General features: G+C 42.2%; 1 protein-coding gene across 1 annotated transcript in view; it reads right to left on the minus strand.

Moving 5' to 3' along the window:
• Window positions 1-21,495, minus strand: part of AGBL1 (AGBL carboxypeptidase 1) — a 1,225,565-nt gene that overhangs the window by 1,182,904 nt on the left and 21,166 nt on the right. The window contains exon 5 of the mRNA XM_073569145.1: window positions 10,092-10,185. Coding sequence (XP_073425246.1) covers window positions 10,092-10,185 — 94 coding nt within the window. The remainder of the gene's footprint in view (window positions 1-10,091; window positions 10,186-21,495) is intronic.

Below are 21,495 nucleotides of genomic sequence, written 5' to 3' on the forward strand. Positions count from 1 at the left end.
CTTTCTGAGAGAGTTTGGCCTTCTGACTATTGGACAGCAGTGTCCAATTGATTAGCGTCTGGTGGCAGCGTGTCATGTACCGGGCATGTGTTACATTTTTTTCGGGTGTGATTCATGCTCAATTTGCATGTGAGTGCAAGGATTGAGCGAGTGGCCATAATCTCTTTTAATAACACCCATGTCATGTGCTAAGATGGGCATACAGAACAGAGAATATTGCTTTTTTTGTTATTTTATAGCATTTTCTGAGTTGTTATAATTTTTTTTCATATCCTTAAATAAATGCAGGCCAGTGATTCAATATAATTTCGCTGAAAAAGCACAGATCATCCTTCATTGCCTATTTGGATATTATTACCACTTTGCATTGCTACAGTGTTCCTAGAAGGATGTTATACTGAAGGGAGGTTTTGAGAGCCGCACATTCCTCTCCAATAAAAATCCTATTAAATAACTGAATTATGTAGTAAACTAGATCAGATAATGGCTGCAATGAGAGTGGAGATGTCTTATTATGCCTCGTTTTCTTCTTTTTCTCATTTATTTCCTTGTCCTGGACATGTGCGCCATCCCCAGATTTGTTTACAGCATTCTTATTGACATGGCTATCATTCCAAACATTGCGATGCCGAGCGGTGACTGAGAAACATGGGAACGCTTATCAGGCCCTGGACAATGTTTTATATTAATAGAAATAGTTTGTGCAGCCAACCAAAAATGTATTTAACTCTTGTGTGTTTGCGATCTTCTCATTTGTCAAGAAGAGTCACTGCAGACCTCGTATAGTGTCAGCCACAGCAGAACGATGCAGCATCTTTGGCTTATCTGTAAATAACCCGACGTATAAAATGCTCTCTGCCGGGAAACTGCTCGCCTTGCGTAAAAAAAAAAAAAGATTTTTACAATTGACCTCCATGTTACTTAAATTTAAGGCACTTTTCCTAGTCTATTTATAATTCTGCGTATGTGGAAAATATATAGAAAAGATACAAACTTCAACTCCCTGTATTATCCACTCCACGCATAGGGATTTCCAGAAGAGCTGCCTTTTGACACATCCATAAGTGTGCTTAGTTTATCAGCCCACTTCCTCCTTATCATGCCATTTGTCAGTGCACAAGTCAACACTGCTTGCCTTTGTCAGTATAGTTGCCAATAAGAGGGAAGGAGAAAGTACCAGTACTTATCATGGCAGAGACAAGGCTATCACATAAACACACTATATCAACACAAAGGTGAAACGCTGTGTCCCATGAGGAAGATTCATAGGACATTACTGTGCTGGGTTCATAATAATAAAGCCCCAAAGATTTATTCATGCGGATGTCATGTCTCAACATTCTTCTGCTATCTTCATTCCTTGAGGCTATCATATCACAATCACCTAGTGGAAATTCTTTAAGGATGTTTAAAGCAATCATTTTTGTTATTAAATACAATCTTACAATTATTTCTAATATTCAGTAAATCTTCACTTTTGAGATCGATTTACCTATATTGCCCATAAAGGAAAAAGAATCACAGACTTTTACAATTTATTTTTTTACTAGCTGAAGAGCCCGGCGTTGCCTGGGCATAGTAACCAACTGTGGTTAGTTATAACAAATTATAATGATTATATTGCACATAAAAAAATTTCACATCATATATTCAACACTACAGATTTGCAACACAAATTATCTAAACGATTACCTAAGTATTGATAGTATTTTATTTTCAACTCATTCAAGAGCCTTTTCATAAACAACATTTTTGTTTTTTTCCTTTTGGTGCAAAGATGAACAGATTTTTGGCAGTTCCAACTCTTGAACAGATCACGTAAAGTTGACCATGAGAAAAGCATGGAGATTGCAAATCGATCCCTACTGCTTTCAATGACTGTCCCTGAGCCTTGTTAATGAACATTGCAAATGCCAGTGGAACTGGAAACTGGAGGCGTTTAAAATCAAAAGGCAAATCAGATGGAATTAGTGGAATTCTTGAAATGAAAATGTTCCTCTCTTTTGGCACATCCTTTTGCTGAGCTGTGTATCTAATCCTATCCTGTGTGATACAGTCTGCTGAACCGTATATCTAATCTTATCCTGTGTGATACAGTCTGCTGAGCCATGTATCTAATCCTATCCTGTGTGACACTGTCTGCTGAGCCATCTAGCTAATCCTCTCCTGTGTGATGCTGTCTACTGAGCCGTGTATCTAATCCTCTCCTGTGTGTTATTGTCTGCTGAGCCATGTATCTAATCCTATCCTGTGTGATACTGACTGCTGATCCGTGTATCTAATCCTATCCTTTGTGATACTGTGTGCTGAGCCATGTATCTAATCCTATCCTGTGCGATACTGACTGCTGAGCAGTCTATCTAATTCTCTCCTGTGTGATACTGACTGCTGAGTCATGTGTCTAATCCTATCTTGTGTGATACTGACTGCTGACCTGTGTATCTAATCCTATCCTGTGTGATACTGACTGCTGAACCATTTATCGAATCCTATCCTGTGTGATACTGACTGCTGAGCTGTGTATCTAATCCTCTCCTGTGTGATACTGTCTACTGAGCCGTGTATCTAATCCTCTCCTGTGTGATCACTGGTCTCCCTGAGGTCAGTGATTGTTTGGTGATGTTGTACTACTAGGCATTGCTCCCACTTAGCCAGAATCCTACTCCACACTGATGAGGAGCAACACCCCAAAACAGCTGTCTGTGGATGGATACCTGACCTTGGTATTTCCCTTGTCATATCTGTAAACTCGTAAAGAGCTGGATATTGACTTAAAGGGCCACTTAATATGGTGGTAATGGTGGTTTCCGAAAGGAGCCACCCCTTGGCTGGGTCCTTCCCAGGAGGAAGATCTGGCTAGTCCCGTGCTGAGACTCTTAAATGAGGCTCCACGGACTTTATTTGCATATTTGTAATTCTCTCCTGTGTGATACTGTCTGCTGAGCCGTGTATCTAATCCTCTCCTGTGTGATACTGTCTGCTGAGTCATGTGTCTAATCCTATTCTGTGTGATACTGACTGCTGACCTGTGTATCTAATCCTATCCTGTGTGATACTGTCTGCTGAGTCATGTGTCTAATCCTATCCTGTGTGATACTGACTGCTGACCTGTTTATCTAACCCTCTCCTGTGTGATACCGTCTGCTGAGCCGTGTATCTAATCCTATCCTGTGTGATCACTGGTCTCCCTGAGGTCAGTGATTGTTTCGTGATGTTGGTCTACTAGGCATTGCTCCCACCTAGCCAGAATCCTACTCCACACTGATGAGGGGCAACACCCTGAAACAGCTGTCTGTGGATGGATACCTGGCCTTGGTATTTCCCTTGTCATATCTGTAAACTCGTAAAGAGCTGGATATTGACTTAAAGGGCCACTTAATATGGTGATAATGGTGGTTTCCGAAAGTAGCCACCCCTTGGCTGGGTCCTTCCCCGGAGGAAGATCTGGCTAGTCCCGTGTTTGAGTCTCTTAACCCCTTCATGACCAAGCCTATTTTGACCTTAATGACCAGGCCATTTTTTGCAATTCTGACCAGTGTCCCTTTATGAGGTAATAACTCAGGAACGCTTCAACAGATCCTAGCGATTCTGAGATTGTTTGTTTTTTCCTCACATATTGGGCTTCATGTTAGTGGTAAATTTAGGTCAATAATTTTTGCGTTTATTTGTGAAAAAAGAAATTTGGCGAAAATTTAGAAAATTTCGCAATTTTCAAATTTTGAATTTTTTTTCTGTTAAACCAGAGAGTTATGTGACACAAAATAGTTACTAAATAACATTTCCCACATGTCTACTTTACATCAGCACAATTTTGGAAACAAAATATTTTTTTGTTAGGAAGTTATAAGGGTTAAAAGTTGACCAGCGATTTCTCATTTTTACAATAAAATTTACAAAACTATTTTTTTTAGGGACCACCTCACATTTGAAGTCACTTTGAGGGGTCTATATGGCAGAAAATACCCAAGAGTGACACCATTCTAAAAACTGCACCCCTCACGCTACTCAATACTACATTCAAGAAGATTATTAACCCTTCAGGTGTTTCACAGGAACTAAAGCAACGTGGAAAGAAAAAATGGACATTTTAATTTTTCCAACAAAAATTTTCATTTAGCATCAATTTTTTCATTTTCACATGGGCATCAGGATAAAATGGATCCTAAAAATTGTTGGGCAATTTCTCCTGAGTACACCGATACCTCATATGTGGTCATAAACCACTGTTTGGGCGCACGGCAGGGCTCAGAAGGGAAGGAGCACTATTTGACTTTTTGAATGGAAAACACGCTGGAATATTTAGCGGTTGCCATGTCGCGTTTGGAGAGCCCCTGTGTGCATAAACATTGGAGCTCCTCCACAAGTGACCCCATTTTGGAAATTAGACCCCCCAAGGAACTTATCTAGATGCATAGTGATCACTTTGAACCCCCAGGTACTTCACAAATTGATCTGTAATAAAAAAAAAAAAGCACTTTTTTTTCACAAACATTTTCTTTTAGCCTCAGTTTTTTCATTTTCACATGGGCAACAGGATAAAATGGAACATAAAATTTGTTAAAAAATTTCTCCTGAGTACACCGATACCTCATATGTGGTCATAAACCACTGTTTGAGCGCACGGCAGGGTCCAGAAGGGAAGGAGCACCATTTGACCTTTTGAATGGAAAATTAGCTCCAATCGTTATCGGACACCATGTCGTGTTTAGAGAGCCCCTGTGTATCTAAACATTGGAGCTCCCCCACAAGTGACACCATTTTGGAAACTAGACCCCCTAAGGAACTTATCTAGATGTGTAGTGAGCACTTTGAACCCCCAAGTGCTTCACAAAAGTTTATAACACAGAGCAGTGAAAATAAAAAAAAAAAATTTTTCCTCAAAAATTATTTTTAGCACACTATTTTTAATTTTCACAAGGCTAACAGGAGAAATTGAACCACAAAAGTTGTTGTCCAGTTTGTCCTGAGTACGCTGGTACCCCATATGTGGCGGGGAACCACTGTTTGGGCACACGGCAGGGCTCAGAAGGGAAGTAGTAACATTTTGAGCTGCTGACTTTGATGGAATGGTCTGCGGGCATCATGTAACATCATCATGTAACCTCAACTGTGGAACACCCCCACAAGTGACCCCATTTTGGAAACTAGACCCCCCAAGGAACTTATCTAGATGTGTGGTGAGCACCTTGAACCCCCAAGCGCGTCACAGAAGTTTATAATGCAGAGCCATGAAAATAAAAAATATTTTTTTTTCCTCAAAAAAAATGATTTTTAGCCAGCAATTTTTTTTCACAAGGGTAGCAGGATAAATTGGACTCCAAAAGTTGTTGTCCAGTTTGTCGTGAGTACACTGGTACCCCAGATGCGGGTGGAGACCACTGTTTGGGTACACGTCGGGGCTCGGAAGGGAAGTAGTGACATTATGAAATGCTGACTTTGATGGAATGGTCTGCGAGCACCATGTAACATTTGCAGAGCCCCTGATGTACCTAAACTGTGGAACACCCCCACAAATGACCCCATTTTGGAAACTAGACCCCCCAAGGAACTTATCTAGATGTGTGGTGAGCACCTTGAACCCCCAAGAGCGTCACAGAAGTTTATAACGCAGAGCCGTGAAAATAAAAAATAATTTTTTTTCCTCAAAAAAAAGATTTTCAGCCAGCAATTTTTTATTTTCACAGGGGTAGCAGGATATATTGGACCCCAAAAGTTGTTGTACAGTTTGTCCTGAGTACGCTGGTGCTCCATATATGGGGGGAACCATTGTTTGGGCACATATAAGAGCTCGGAATGGAAGTAATGACGTTTTGAAATGCAGACTTTGATGGAATGGTCTGCGGTCGTTGTTACGTTTGCAGAGCCCCTGATGTGCCTAAACAATAGAAACCCCCCACAAGTGACCCCATTTTGGAAACTAGACCTCCCAAGGAACTTATCTAGATGTCTGGTGAGCACTTTAAACCCCCTAGTGCTTCACAGAAGTTTATAACGCAGAGACGTGAAAATAAAAAAAATAAAAATTTTCCACAAAAATATTTTTTTAGCCCCCAATTTTTTATTTTCCCAAGGGTACCAGGAGAAATTAGATCCCCAAAGTTGATGTGCAATTTTTCCTGAGTACACTGATACCCCATATGTTGGGGTAAACCACTGTGTGGGCACACGTCGGGGCTTGGAAGGGAGGGAGCACCGTTTAACTTTTTGAACGCAAAATTGGCTGGAATCAATGGTTGCACCATGTCGCGTTTGGCGACCCCCTGATGTGCCTAAACAGTGGAAACCCCACAATTCTAACTTTAACCCTAACCCCAACTCACTCCTAACCACAGCCCTAACCCCAACACATCCCTAACCCTAATCCCAACCCTAACCATAACCCTAACCCCAACACACCCCTAACCCTAATCCCAACCCTAACCATAACCCTAACCACAACCCTAACCATAATTCCAACCCTAACCATAATTCTAACCTTAATTCCAACCGTAACCCTAATTACAACCCTAACCCTCTTTCCAACCCTAACCCTAACCCTCTTTCCAACCCTAACCCTCTTTCCAACCCTAACCCTAACCCTAATGGAAAAATAAAAATAAAAATAATTTCTTTATTTTATCAGTTGATACTGCCTATGGGGGTGATAAACGGGGGGTTTATTTACATTTCATTCTATTTTGATCACTGTGAAAGTGATCGAAATGAATGAATGGAAATTGGAGCCGGCGGGCGCACTGCGCATGCGCCCGCCATTTTCCAATATGGCGGCGCCCATGGTCCGGGACCACGGGAAACCGGGAGCCATAACGGCACTCGGTGAATACCGGGAGGTGGGGGGGGCAATCGGAAGCCGGGGGAGCTGAGGGAAGGCGGGGGGGAGATGATGACAGCGGCGGCACATCGCCGCTGTCATTCAGTGGCGGGGGGCAGATCGCCCCCGTTAATGGGTGGGGGGGGGTCGGATCGCTGTCACCAGCCATGTCCGATGCTACAGCAGCGTCGGACATGGCTGGATTGTAATATTTCATCAATTTTCATTGATGAAATATTACTATTGCTCTGATTGGCTGTTTCACTTTTAACAGCCAATCAGAGCGATCGCAGTCACGTGGTGGCGAAGCCATGCCCCCTATGCTGAAGAACAAAGCCCCCTGTATCTGCAGGTCGGGTGACCTTTCAGTGACCTAGGTCACCCGACCCGCAGGGGGGCTTTAAAGTCATGACGCCACATAGGCATCACTGGTCAGATTTGCACCAGTTTTCATGACGCCTACGTGGCGTCATTGGTTGTGAAGGGGTTAAATGAGGCTCCACGGACTTTATTTGCATATTCGTATTTCCCAGGGAGCATGGCACCTAGGATTTCACTGATTGAGCGCCTTTGCCGGCTGCCGCAGTGTTTTCTTTGACTGGTCTCCCTGAGGTCAGTGATTGTTTCGGAATGTTGGTCTACTAGGCATTGCTCCCACCTAGCCAGAATCCTACTCCACACTGATGAGGAGCAACACCCCAAAACAGCTGTCTGGGAATGGATACCTGGCCATGGTATTTCCCTTGTCATATCTGTAAACTCGTAAAGAGCTGGATATTGACTTAAAGGGCCACTTAATATGGTGGTAATGGTGGTTTCCGAAAGGAGGCACCCCTTGGCTGGGTCCTTCCCTGAAGGAAGATCTGGCTTGGCTGGGTCTTTCCCTGGAGGAAGATCTGGCTCGTCCCGTGTTTGAGACTCTTAAATGAGGCTCCACGGACTTTATTTGCATATTTGTAATTCTCTCCTGTGTGATACTCTCTGCTGAGCCGTGTATCTAATCCTCTCCTGTGTGATACTGTCTGCTGAGTCATGTGTCTAATCCTATCCTGTGTGATACTGACTGCAGACCTGTGTATCTAATCCTATCCTGTGTGATACTGTCTACTGAGCCGTGTATCTAATCCTCTCCTGTGTGATACTGTCTGCTGAGCCGTGTATCTAATCCTATCCTGTGTGATACTGTCTGCTGAGCCGTGTATCTAATCCTATCCTGTGTGATACTATCTTTGAGCTGTGTATCGATTCCTATCCTGTGTGATACTGTCTACTGAGCTGTGTATCTAAGCCTATGTGATACTGTCTGCTGAGCCGTGTATCTAATCCTATCCTGTGTGATACTGTCTGCTGAGCCGTGTATCTAATCCTATCCTGTGTGATACTGTCTTCTGAGCTGTGTATCTAATCCTATCCTGTGTGATACTTACTGCTGAGCTGTCTATCTAATCCTTTCCTGTGTGTTATTGTCTGCTGAGTCATGTGTTTCATCCTCTCCTGTGTGATAGTGACCTGTGTATCTAATCCTATCCTGTGTGATACTGTCTGTTGAGCTGTTTACCTAATCCTATACTGTGTGATACTGTCTGCTGAGCCGTGTATCTAATCCTATCCTGTGTGATAGTCTGCTGAGCCATGTATCTGATCCTATCCTGTGTGATAGTCTGCAGAGCTGTGTATCTAATCCTATCCTGTGTGATACTGTCTGCTGAGCCGTGTATCTAATCCTATCTTGTGTGATACTGGGCTGTGTATCTAATCCTATCTCGTGTGATACTGAGCTCCCCCTGCAGTCTGTGTCAGAGGGTGGTCTGTGTTGGCACGGTAATAAATTGTGTTATTTCCAGCTTTACAGAAGGATGATAACACCATAGAAATGATAAGAATAAAAGGCCTCAGTTACCACAACTGTCTACATGGAAAACTGTTGCTGATAGCAACCAATTACAGCTCAGCTTCTTTTAAACAGCTCTGATGAAATGAAAGATGCTTAGTGATTGGTTGCTATGTGAAGTGGTGTGGCCGATACACACACACATACACTCATTTTCATATATATAGATTTTACTCACTTATATACTGCCGTTGAATCCACAGCACTTTACAGAAATCATCTCTGTCCCCATTGTCCCATCACCATCTATATTCCCTATCACTGTGTCTTTGGATTGTGGGAGGAAATCCTTCTAAACACGGGGAGAACATACAACCTCCTTGCAGATGCTGTTCTTGGTGGGATTTGAACCCAGAACTCTAGGTCCAAGCAGCGCTGGGGTCCTGGGTTCAAATCCCAACAATGACAGCATCTGCAAAATGCTTGTATGTTCTACGATAAAATATGAACTTAATATGGGTTAAAATACAAATATATTATCTATGTTTCAAAAGCCTCAATCCCAAAATAATGATTCCCTGATCCATCTCAGGTCTTTCTTTGCTCTTTTGTACCCATGACACATCACCTTGACGCATGAGTACGGAAGTCAACCAATGGTTACATTGATAAGGCATCCCTCATCGTTGTCAGAATAATTGGTAAGTTATGTACAACATACTTCCAGTATCAATTCCTCAGCGTTTTTGAATTCTTTGTCTACAGTCTCTATGGGAAAGCCGAGCACTGTACTCCACTATTTGACAGTCCCATAGACCAGGGTTCCCCAACTCCGGTCCTCAAGGCCCACCAACAGGTCATGTTTTCAGGATTTCCCTTGTGTTGTACGGGTGATGCAATTATCACCTGAGCAATACTAAGGAAATCCTGAAAACCAGACCTGTTGGTGGGCCTTGAGGACCGGAGTTGGGGAACCCTGCCATAGACAATGAATGAAGCTGGAGTGCACATGCACAGTTTCAACTCCTTTCCAATGGGACATTTCAAAGCCACATTCTCTGAATCTGTGGCGGTATGGCAGACGCCCCACGCAATCACCGATGCACAAGTTTTCATCTGGGTTCCAATCCCACCAAGGACAACATCTGAGAGGAGTTTGTATGTTCTCCCCGTGTTTGCGTCGGTTTCCTCTGGGTTCTAGAGTTTTCTCCCACACTACAAAGACATACTGTTAGGGAATTTAGGTTGTGAGCCCCAATGGCGACAGTGATGATAATGTATGTAATGCGCTACAGAACATGATGGCGCTATAAAAGCAAAGCTTATAAAATAATAAAATAATTGATATTTCTACTGTATTTTAAACCAAACTTTACTTCCTTCCCGAATTTGAATAAATTTGCCTATAATAGTCCTAGACAAAGTTTTTAAACAAAATAAGATACCTACTTGATTGTCTGTGTGTGCCTTCTGGTATATGGGGTGATGACTTTAAAAAGCAGCTCCATGGCACCATTTATGCCCAGCATCTCTCCAACCGAAACTGCAAAATGCAACAATAGAATAAATACATAAAAATAAAAATGGATCACAATCTGCTGATATTTACAAAGCCTGACCTTTGCCTTGAAAGCTGTTATATCTGACAAAAAGTACATTACATTCCCTAAGGTAACAAGTATCAGCGAATAAGGAATGTCTATAAATCTCTTTTTTTTTTCATTCTCCAAGTAAAAATTTTGAACACTAATCAAAAGAGGAAAGGATTTATATGTGCGGCGAGCTTGTGGCGAAAAGTCATTCATCACAGATGCATCTCGAGTATGCTTGTCTCCTAGCATTTGACTTATAAACATCACTTTTTTTTTCTAGATTGCTGGATTATTAGGAGACATGATGTTCTGAGAGAAGGTTTTTTCATAGAAATGAACAGTTCACTTGCTCTTAACAATGCATGATGGCCCGAATGTACCTTCAATAGAAAATTTCAATTACTTGATTAAGATCATTTAAAAAAAGGAGCATGGTGGTATTATTATTTCATCCTTCCGTTTTCTTCCATTACAATCTCTTCTCTTTTGTTTGCTATGCTGTGCTCTATTTCTATACAGAACAGCTGATATTGAAACTAAAATGAAAACCTTAATTCCCAGGTCATGCTGTTTTCTAAGTAGAGGCTTATATATATTTAAGTTCCACCTTGGTACCATTGGACAGGGCCGCCATCAGGGCATTACTGCCCTGACTGGCGTATGGGGCCCGGTGGGCAGAGGGGGTCCCAAAAATTTTACCAGTATGGGGCCCTGAAATTCCTAGCGGCAGCCTTGAGTGTTGTCACTCCTTTAGAGATTTTCTCTGCACAATTACGTACACACAACACCATGCAAGGAACTCACACACAATCCCAGTCACAGGAATGGAAAGCCAAATGGGCGTCTGCCTCTTTGTTCACAGCAAACAAGAAACAGAAGAAAGCTTTTAACATGGCACCTTTTGTCTTCACAGTTATGAAACCAGTTCACGAATCTACTTCTTTCCTTAGTTGAGTGATGACTCCCACTCACATTCTTCTATCACCCCTTATTATTATGTACAATACAAAATTATATTGTGGTACCGTGCTAGCCAGAAAAATCGATGTAAATATTTTTATGTCTGAAAATGACAAAGTATTCTAGGAATTACATATATTCTGTAGGTTACATATGTGCTACCTTGCATATAAATAAGAGGGCACGTTTTCTTTTGTGTTCAATAATATATGTGAGTATGTGTGCTCTGTATAATGCTTACTACTGCATGCAAATATCTATATTGTACATTTTGTTTTGAGGTTAAGTAAACAAATTTAAAAAAGTACTTTATTTTTTAACCAGTAAAATTATATCTGCAAGCTTTCAGAGCACAGGCTTCTTCAGGCGCCTCTGAGAGCTTGCAGATACAGTTTTACTGGTTAGCCAATAAAGGTATCACTCCTAGAATACTTTTGTCAATTTGGGGCATAAAAGTATTAACTTCTATCAAAAAAATGTCCACAGGAGCAGGGAAGAAAAATCAAAAGTGCAATCATATAATCCCTTTAAAAATATGAAACTTTAATAAATTGAGGTAAAAAACACCCCCCTAGTGCAATAACACAATTATCAAACTCTATACAATAATAACCTACGATAGCCCTACACTAGCCTGCTATCCCTTCCTGACAGTGGAGGTTGGCACCCTAAAAGATACGATTTGGCTCCCCCACTCCGCGGCGGCTGTCCCAGACTCGTCCTAAGTGACCCTTATAAACTACAGGTGGGAAAACAATAAGCAAATAAAAGAGATGAAAGACAGTGCTTAATATAATACACAGGCTAATAATGCGCAATATATAAAAGACAGGCTATTACATGTAAACATAGAGAAACCTCTTGTATAACCAATAGATAGTAGCAAGTCTTGTCTTTTTGGGAAATAATAGACCAGAGAAAATATAGATTCCATAAGCTACCAGTAGATAGTGGCAATCTTGTCTTTTTGGGTATTAATAGACTACAGAAAACATAGATTCCATATGCATTATCAAATAAAGCCAAAAAAAAAACTCTCTGCAGTAAAATCAGACAAGCACAGACAAGAGGTAAAAAATAGCGTGGTTCAATAAAGGAACATCAGAATTATATCCATATTGGTTCCCATAGAAGGCAATGGATGATACCTATTGCCAAAAAAAAATAAAAAATTATAGAAACAGCTGGGGGTTAAGCCAAACTTAGCTTCCAGCCTATTAACTTCTATCACCCTGAAACACACTAATGTATCCAAATCCCTCGACTTCAATCCGTATCTGGTCATCTTTTAATCCCTTAACGACCAGGGGTATTTTTGGCTTTTCATTTTCATTTTTTACTCCCCTTATTCCTAGAGCCATAACTTTTTAATTTTTGGTCAAAATGGCCATGTGAGGGTTTGTTTCTTGCGGTACAAGTTGTACTTTTGAACAACACCATTGGTTTTACCATGTCGTGTAACAGAAAACAGGAAACAAATTCCAAGTGCAGTGAAATTGCGGAAAAAAAGTGCAATCCCATGCTTGTTTTTTGTTTGGCTTTTTTACTAGGTTTACTAAATGCTAAAACTGACCTACAATTATGATTCTCCAGGTCATTAAGAGTTCACAGACACCAAAGATGTCTAGGTTTTTTTTTTATCTAAGTGATGAAAAGAAATTCTACTTGTAAAAAAAAAAAAAAAAAAAAAAAAAGAAAAGAAAAAAAGTTGCCATTTTCCGAGACCCATAGCGTCTCCATTTTTCAGGATCTGGGGCTGGGTGAGGGCTTATTTTTTGCGTGCCGATCTGACATTTTTATTGATACAATTTCAGTGCAGATACGTTCTTTTTATCACTGGTTACTGCATTTTATTGAAATGTTGCAGCGACCAAAAAAATGTAATTCTGGCGCTTTGAATTTTTTTTCTTGCTACACCGCTTACCAATTGGATTGACTCTTTCTATATATTGATAGATTGGGTGATTCTGAACGCAATGCCAAATATGTGTATGTTTGATTTCGTTTTTATTGTTTTATTTTGAATGGGGCGAAAGAGGGGTGATTTGAACTTTTATATTATTTTATTTTTTTTTATATTGTTAAACACATTTATTTATTTATTTTTGCATTCTTCAAAAGTCTCCATAGGAGACTAGAAGCTGCCATAGCCCGATCAGTTCTGCTGCATAGAGGCGATGGTCAGATCACCTATATGTAGTAAAATTGCTGATTAGCTATGAGCGCCGACCACTGGGTGGTGCTCACAGCAATCCAGCACTGACAACCACAGAGATCTCCAGGAGACCTTGGGTTGTCATGCCGACACACTGGTGACCCAAGATCATATGACGTGGGTCACCGGTGTGCGTATTTTCGGTGCGCGATTGCCTGAAGTGCCATTTAAATGCCGCTGTCAGCATTTGACAGCGGCATTTACCTAGTTAATAGCTGCAGGCACATCGTGATTCCACCCATGGCTATTGCGGGCACATGTCAGCTGTTCAAAACAGCTGACATGTCCCAGGAAAGATGTGGGCTCACCGCCGGAGCCCACATCAAAAGGAGGGAGTCCGACATCGGAGTACTATTGGGCCCGATGTCGGAAAGGGGTTAAGGGAAGTGCCTGGGCAATGTGTTCATTCTGTAGGATCGTTGCCTCCGGATCAGACCACACTCTGCTGTGCTCTGCAATTTGAAGACTGTTGCTTTGCATTATACTAATACCTCTGTATATATACTTATATACTTATATTTATAATTGCTATGTTGGTGTTTTGTTCCATACCATATTGACTGCGGCTCCTCTCGCTGTTTATTCAACCTTTTTATGGTGCTTTTTGATTCATCTTTATGTCCCAAGTATTGCCCTCAGTTAATATGCTGCTTGATCTGCGCATGCGCTACACCCTTATCTCACTGACGGCGGCGCCTATGGGCTATTGGCGTCGGATCACTTGGGGCCCATGTGTTTCCAACGTCATAACCCGGATGACACCCGCCATGTTAATGTGTGGGTGCGTTAACTAGGCAGCGCTCGACTACTTCCGGGATCAATTGAGATGATCTCTTCCGGTCCCTGGCACTTTTAAACTCTCTCTGCTTGTCATACCTTGTGCCCCCTGACGAAAGTGTCCTGAAACGTGCATTGGGGCGGGCATGTGGACCCTCTACTGGCTTGCACTTTCCTGTACATTAGGTGATGTATTCATGCCATTATGTGGTCTGTTTTACTATGCTAATATGATCTTTGTCACTTCCTATGGCTTGTTCTGACATTCATTTGAACTATTTACATTGTCTTTTGATATGCTAATTTTTTGAATGTACTCACCTTGGTCATATAGTGTCTATATGGTGTGACACTCTATATAATTAAGGCATTTATGGACTGTTGTGCCCTCTATGTTTTTGGTTGATTTTTGGCAGCTTTTACTGTTCTCTTGCCTTCCACAATAAAGCAATTTTATTAACAGAACTCAGGTTGTTGTTGTTTTTTCTCCCCCCCTTTGTTTTAGTACCTCTGTCTCCATAGAATCCTCTGCTGGTAGTTCCCTATCCTGGATCCCTCTGGATACCCCGGATCCCACCCCAGGCTGACCAAGCCTCTCCTCACGGAACCATCCAGACACCACTACTGGTGGATCAGCCTTTCCTGGATTACACTGAGCTTCGGGGATTCTCTCCACCAACAGAGCCAGTATTCCACAGCCTCTTCTAAGGTCTGTATGGGTCGCCCTTCTGGTCTGGGATTCTCAACATTTAGGCCTCCTGGTGTAGTGAGGGGGGAATCCCTATATAGAGGTATACCTTGTCTGGTGCTCCACTACGTGGTACAGTATCATGATCCAGAGGGTCCTCCCCTCAGGCATCTTTTCCCTTTTGTTAAACTTTCTTTAATAAATATCTTCGGTTTTATGAAGCTCATTCTCCTGTCTCTTGAGTATCGGGTATACAGCTACCACTAAACCATCAATGGTCTACTCAGTCCACTATACATCATCACACCCTGTGGGCATAACACAAGTTGCAAAATTTATATGTCCGTCCTTACATAGAGTTGTAGGAGAAATAACAGGAACCTTTGTATTACTAACCCTGAGTGTCTTTTCTGACAAACTTACCTCTAGATATGGGAACATATGATCAGTTCCCCCCAGAAAGTGAATAATTTCCTGCTATTATCTCATACTTTGCACTGACGAGGGGAAAACCCCGAAACGTCACATCTACAAGTTGAGATTTTGGCTTAGCTTTTATTCTAAGTCATGTGGCAAGGCTCCTTAAAGAGTCAACATTGACATTTAGGATTGCTACTTCCAATATGTAGAACACACCGTAATCCATGTCTGGGGATACACAGTTTTCAACGTAGACAATGTCAAGATGCAACCATCCAGTTTGTGAGCAGCGGTGACCTCATTGAGGCTACCACCGGTCTTTGAGACTGCATTCCCAGCAGGGCCCCTGAACTGCAGTGACCTCGGAGAGATTGTAAGGCGGCCAGGGTGGTAGTTGTGGCAATGAGCTGTAGTGTTACCACACCCTGGTGCCACACAGATGAAATGCAAAGTTCTTTTCTGCAGCATGTGCCATAGCACACTTACTGGCTCTGTCAGATTCCCCTCAGCTGCTGTCATGTCGGCTCCAAGCACCACAAATCACTTCAGAGATGAAGTCTTTTTCCAACAGCTTAACTTTACTGGACAGCAGCATATTCATCACACAGGCAGCACAATTCACACAAAGCCATGTATTCTGCACTTTCCCTGCCTTCCGGGCAGACTATTCTCTCTGTAATCTCTCTCTTTCCTCTCTGCATTCGCTGCCATACCTCTAGTCAAACTCTGTTCTGTATGTGCCTTCATTTCCCTGCCATCCGGGCAGCCTCTTTGGAAAGTCCATGTAACATCTGTGCCTTCCACGTCACCAGCTTCCTGTCAGCCCCTCGTTCAGTTCCAATTGGGAATGGTGCCGGGAATGCCATCTCAGCTGCCTCCACCCTGGTCTTAGAGTTGGTGCCCGACTGCACTATTCTTCACCTAGGACCCCTTACTGCCATCACAGCTTTATCCCCACAGCCAGTAATCCTTCTGGACTCAATACTGCATGCACCCTGCTCTGGACAAGGATGCCCGTGCTTCTCCCTCTAATCAGGAAGTGCCTATCCTATACTTCCCTGCGCTGTGCTGTTCTCTGTGCTGATCTGCTCTGTCCCTCCCATTTGCTTAATCCCCATGCTGCCTGCAACTAACACTCCTATCTATTCTCTAATATGCCCCTCTATTCTAACCCCACTGTTGCTCTATGCTAACTTCTATCCCTAATCCTAAATGTAGTATGACATTACAGTGCATAAATGTTACATTTTACTTTAATAAACAATGAGGTGCCGCATTTAATTGTTTGAACAGCTTCCAGGGGAGTAGAGGCATGTGAGGTTCCCCACCACCTCCTTACAAGACCACCGCTAACATAATGAGAAAAAGTCTCACGGTGTAGTGATGATCTCACCGAGGTCCCTATAGTTCAGATATCCGGCTGTGAACGCAGCCTTAGTGATGGGCGGAAACCTCGATGATGTCACCGCTAGTCACTGAGGCTGTGCTCGCAGCAGCTCATTCCTCAGTGGTTCTCAGCCTGGACGGTCTCATCATGGCACCGTCCAGGTTAAAAACTGTTTATCCCCAGACATGGATTACGGATGGGACAGAACATCAGAAAAGTGAGGGATATGGTTGTTTTTTTTTGTTTTATTACTTGAGACCATGGCAACAGTGGAATTGGTGATGACGTGAGTATGGTTTAATTTAGATTCATTAAAGGTGTTTGTGTCACTCTTTCAATTAAAGGACTTTATAGTGGTGTTTGTTTTTTTATACATTATGCCTATGGAGTTAGTAATCTGGGCATCTTATAGATGCCTCTCCATTACTAACCTCTGGGCTTGATGTCTTTTGACAATACAAAGGTGATATCAACACCCAACTATTACCCGTTGTTGCCACTGCACTAAGGCAAGTGGGAAGAGTTGGGCAAAGTGCCTTAATTGGCAAATCTAATAGATGTGCCTTTTCTGGCGCGGATGTGGTCTGCTATTTTTAGGCTGAGGGGGCCAATGTCCATGGCCTCTTCCCAGCCTGAGAATACCAGCCCCCAGCTGTCTGCTTTACCTTGCCTGGTTGTCAAAAATTGGGGGACCCCATGCTGTTTTTCTAATTATTTATTTAAGAAAACTCCCATCAGTGGTACCTGCTCTAACTGTTATTAGCGGCAGCAGGCGTAGACTGATGGGAGCAGTAGTCCCATCAGCCAATGCCTGTAATCAGAGGTAAAGATTTTACCTTCGGTCATAGCAGCAAGCTCACACTGTCGTCTGGCAGATCAGCAATGACAATTACAGGGGTCTCAGGCAGACCCCAGATTGTCATTTCAACCCATTGGCACCCCATGGTCATGTGAAAGGGGCACCGAAGCACGTGGTTTGTGATGCGCTTCTGGAGCATGCATGGTAAATGCCGCTGTTGGAATTCGACAGCAGCATTTAACATGCTAACAGTTGCAAGTGGATCGCGATTCCACCCACAGCTTTTAGGGGCACATGACAGCTGATCAGATCAGTGATGTGTCTGAAAAGGTGCAGGAGGGGAGGCGTGGCTTTTGACGTTCGGTTGCGTTCTTCAATCCATTTGTCGAACAAGTTGGTGAACATTTAAATATTTGCCTAACAGAACGTCAAAATGTTTGCTCATCTTTACTCTTTAAGTGCAAGCTCAACCTCTTATGGTTTCATTGGTTAACAAATGTGAAATACTGAGCTGCTTACTAAGAGCTATAAAATACAGGCTGGACCTACTTGATTCTCCTGTATCTATTCTTTCCTCCTTACATGATATTTTTATAGTTCATCTTGGAAGGATTTCACAGTCCTTATTTGATGCTCTAAACTGTCACAGTGCATTAAGACAAAGATACCAATATCTCATCAACTCTTCCGGCCTGTCAGGTGCCTGCCAAACTATTTTGCTGATGGTAACATTTGGAAATCAAGTAAGAGTTTCGTTTAAAATGAAATAGTTGAAAACAATTAATTAGGGAAGTTAGGATCAACTTGTCCCTTTTTTATGTGACACACATATGCCGTAAGACATCATCATGGGCCAGACAGTGTGACACAAACAGCTGACAAACATCATTGGCCATTCTTAAAATATTCCTCCTGGCCTTTTCTGATTGTGCGCACAGCATTTGGCTCTTTAGATCATTCAACACTTTTCTGAAATTGCTACATAGGAAGCATCGTTAGGTAACTTTAGTAAAGATAATGGCGGTTTAATATTTACCACATATAGTATTTTAGTATCAGAACTGCTAAATTAATCCAGTCTCTGAAAAGGCTGTCCACTTTGGATATTTTTTACAAGGTTTCATCTTGTTAAAAGGGTAAAATTACAAAGATCTTTTAATAACAAACAATTTTGCAATTTAATTCTTATTAAAAATCTTCTCTGTTCTCAAACTCAGATTTTAATTTTGGAGTGTGCTATTTGTTACCAAGGTTATGGGCCACCTCGGCAGTGTGTCCATAATGACCGGTTTCCTCTGCAAGGACAGTGCTTTTACAAGCTCTTTGCTTTATGGCTTATTCATACGTCAGTATTTGGTCAGTATTTTGCATCAGTGTTTGTAGGCCATAACCAGAATTAAAAGTTACTGAGAAAAACTATAATTTAAAGATTGACACCTGTTCTTTGCTTTGGAGACACTCCTATTTTTGGCATACAAATGCTGATGAAATACTGATCAAAAGTACTGGTGTGTGAATAAAGCCTTAAGGTACTGTCACACTTAGCGATGTACCAGCGATTCCGACCAGCGATATGACGCGGTCAGGATCGCTGGTACATCGCTAAGTGGTCGCTAGTGAGCTGCCACACAGGCAGATCTCACCAGCGACATCGCTGGGGATGGGGGTCGCTACTTACCTGTCACACCAGGCGATCCTGCGTCCTCCCGCCCGGCTCCACGCTCGTCGCTCGTCTCTCCACAGGAAGCGCCGCAGGAAGCTGACGACGAGAAACGGTCCTGGACGTTCTCGCGCGATCAGCAATAACCAGCGGGGGAGCGGGTCGTAGGTAAGTATCAGACACAGCGATATCGCTAGCAATATCGCTATAACGTCACAAGTTATAGCGATATTGCTAGCGATATCGCTTAGTGAGACAGTACCTTTAGAGCTTCCAAACGCTTCTCTGAAGCTGGCAGGGTCGCTGAAACTGGACAGCTTCAGAGGCCCTGCACTCCTTCAATACTGGAAAGGTAAAATTGTTTGTTCTAAAAGCAGAGGAGAGTGTACAGTTTGGGCTAGCAGAAAAACTATACAACAGGTTCAAAATGACAGAACCACCCCTTAGCAAGCGGGATGCCAGAAGGCTGGGGCCGATGTACTTTTCAAGATAGAAGATGAGAAAAAACATATAAATGGCCAGAATGGTACAGAAAAAAAAGAAGTGACACATACTTCATATGCCCAACTCTACTCCTGTTCCAAAGCTTCTCAGGTCCTTCACTGACCTCTACATCCTTGTGACTCTCACAACATATGAAATGTCTTCTCATCTGGAGCTATAGGGGATCACGAGGATCATGAGGAGATTTTTCCACAAAAAAAGCACATGGAAAATCTAAGAAAAAAAAACATTCCAACTAGAGCGATCTATATTTGGAGCAAAAAAAACACCAGGAAGTCAAGAAAAATGGGGAAAAAATGCCACCAAAAGTAATCTTGTTTCCTTTTTTGTACCAATGTTGTAAGCTTTGGCTTCTTCTCTTATCTACTTAGTAATCTTGGGTCTACTATCGTATTTATGGAGTAATCTTAGTTCTATTACAATATGGATGTAGTAAGCTTGGATTTTTTACCAAATCTATGTAGTAAACTTGATTCCTTTACTGTATCTATGCGATAAGCTTCGTTCTGTTAGGCTATGCTACTGTAAGAGGGTGAGCAGTGCTCAAGAAGACGTTGTGGCAAATGCTTTAAATTTGATGAAAAATGTTTTGTTTGAATATGTTATTTATATGTAAAAGAGTTGATTTTATCCTTATAGTCAGTTTGTGTTCGGTTTCCTGGAGGTTTAACCTCAAGGCCATCTGCGAGGATTGAGTAAGGCTGTCCAATAGGGAAACCAGTGGAAGGCTGTAGGGATATATTTAGTATACACTGGGTAATAAACAGTTAAATGGTTTGAGAATAGCCCACATATTGGGAAGGGCTATGGCAAATAAACAGGGAAAGCATTTCCTGTAGTGAGAGTCTCAGACAGTGTTAGCGGAAGTAAAGTTCTTTACAAGCTGCGATGGGCCCTAACTGTACAAAGCTTCCAGACAGCAGTAAGGCGCACCGAGAGTCTAGCGTACAGTTCCTGGATTGTTCGGGGCCTATAACCCGGAAAAGGCATTGGAGTTCATGTCTCATTCTCTCCTAATAGGAAGAGGCTGGTCAGGGAAGAGCAAGGGAAAATGATGGCGGGCCTCAGGAATGTTGGGTTGCAGTATGGGGAGTCCCTAGTGCCAACAGGAGTTTTTGAAGTGTGTGCAGTTTGGACAGACCAGAGGAAGGACCTTGAAGTGTACTGTTTAATGGGAACATCAGCCAGATAGAGCTCTGCCCCAAACTGCATGCCGCAGCCGAATGTATCTGAACCTTACAGTAAAACAATACCTGTTGAACCGGACTCAAGGTCTCCTGGTGTATGTTACCATTTCCGGTCCCAAGGACAAAGATGTAGCAGTCTTAAAATCCACAAGTAAGTGCAGAGCGAGCACAACGATATAGCACACATGGGAATAATATCTGCTTAGAAGAGGAGTTTCAGGGTGAAGAGAAGTCATTGCCGACCCTGAGCCCCCTTCATTCCCACAATAAGATTTTGGTGCGTTTTTACTCTGCATAGTTTTGCTATGTCAAAAACACAGCCCCCTACAGTTCTACCAAAGTGGATGGGATTTATAGTAGTCTCATGCCCACTGTTCTTTTTTACTCAGCGTCAAGTGATCTGAGGTGTGTGTTTCAAATACTGAGTATGCCAATTTCTCTTGTGGGTACTCTGAATTTTCTGTGTATAATTTCCCAAAGATTTGCGTTAGTACGGAAATTCCATAGGTAAAAAACACAATTGCGTTTTTAGTGTGTTTCTGCAGCGGAAACTAATAAAAAACACATGCAGTCAGCACATAATTAAAGCAATAAAGTTTTGTCAGAGCAAAAAAGCAGAAAGTATCAAAACCAAGCACCTTTATTTAAAACATGACACATAAGG

The sequence above is a fragment of the Dendrobates tinctorius genome, unplaced genomic scaffold (genome assembly GCF_039654945.1).
Source record: "Dendrobates tinctorius isolate UK_male_01 unplaced genomic scaffold, ASM3965494v1 ptg000022l, whole genome shotgun sequence".
Classification (NCBI taxonomy): Eukaryota; Metazoa; Chordata; class Amphibia; order Anura; family Dendrobatidae; genus Dendrobates; species Dendrobates tinctorius.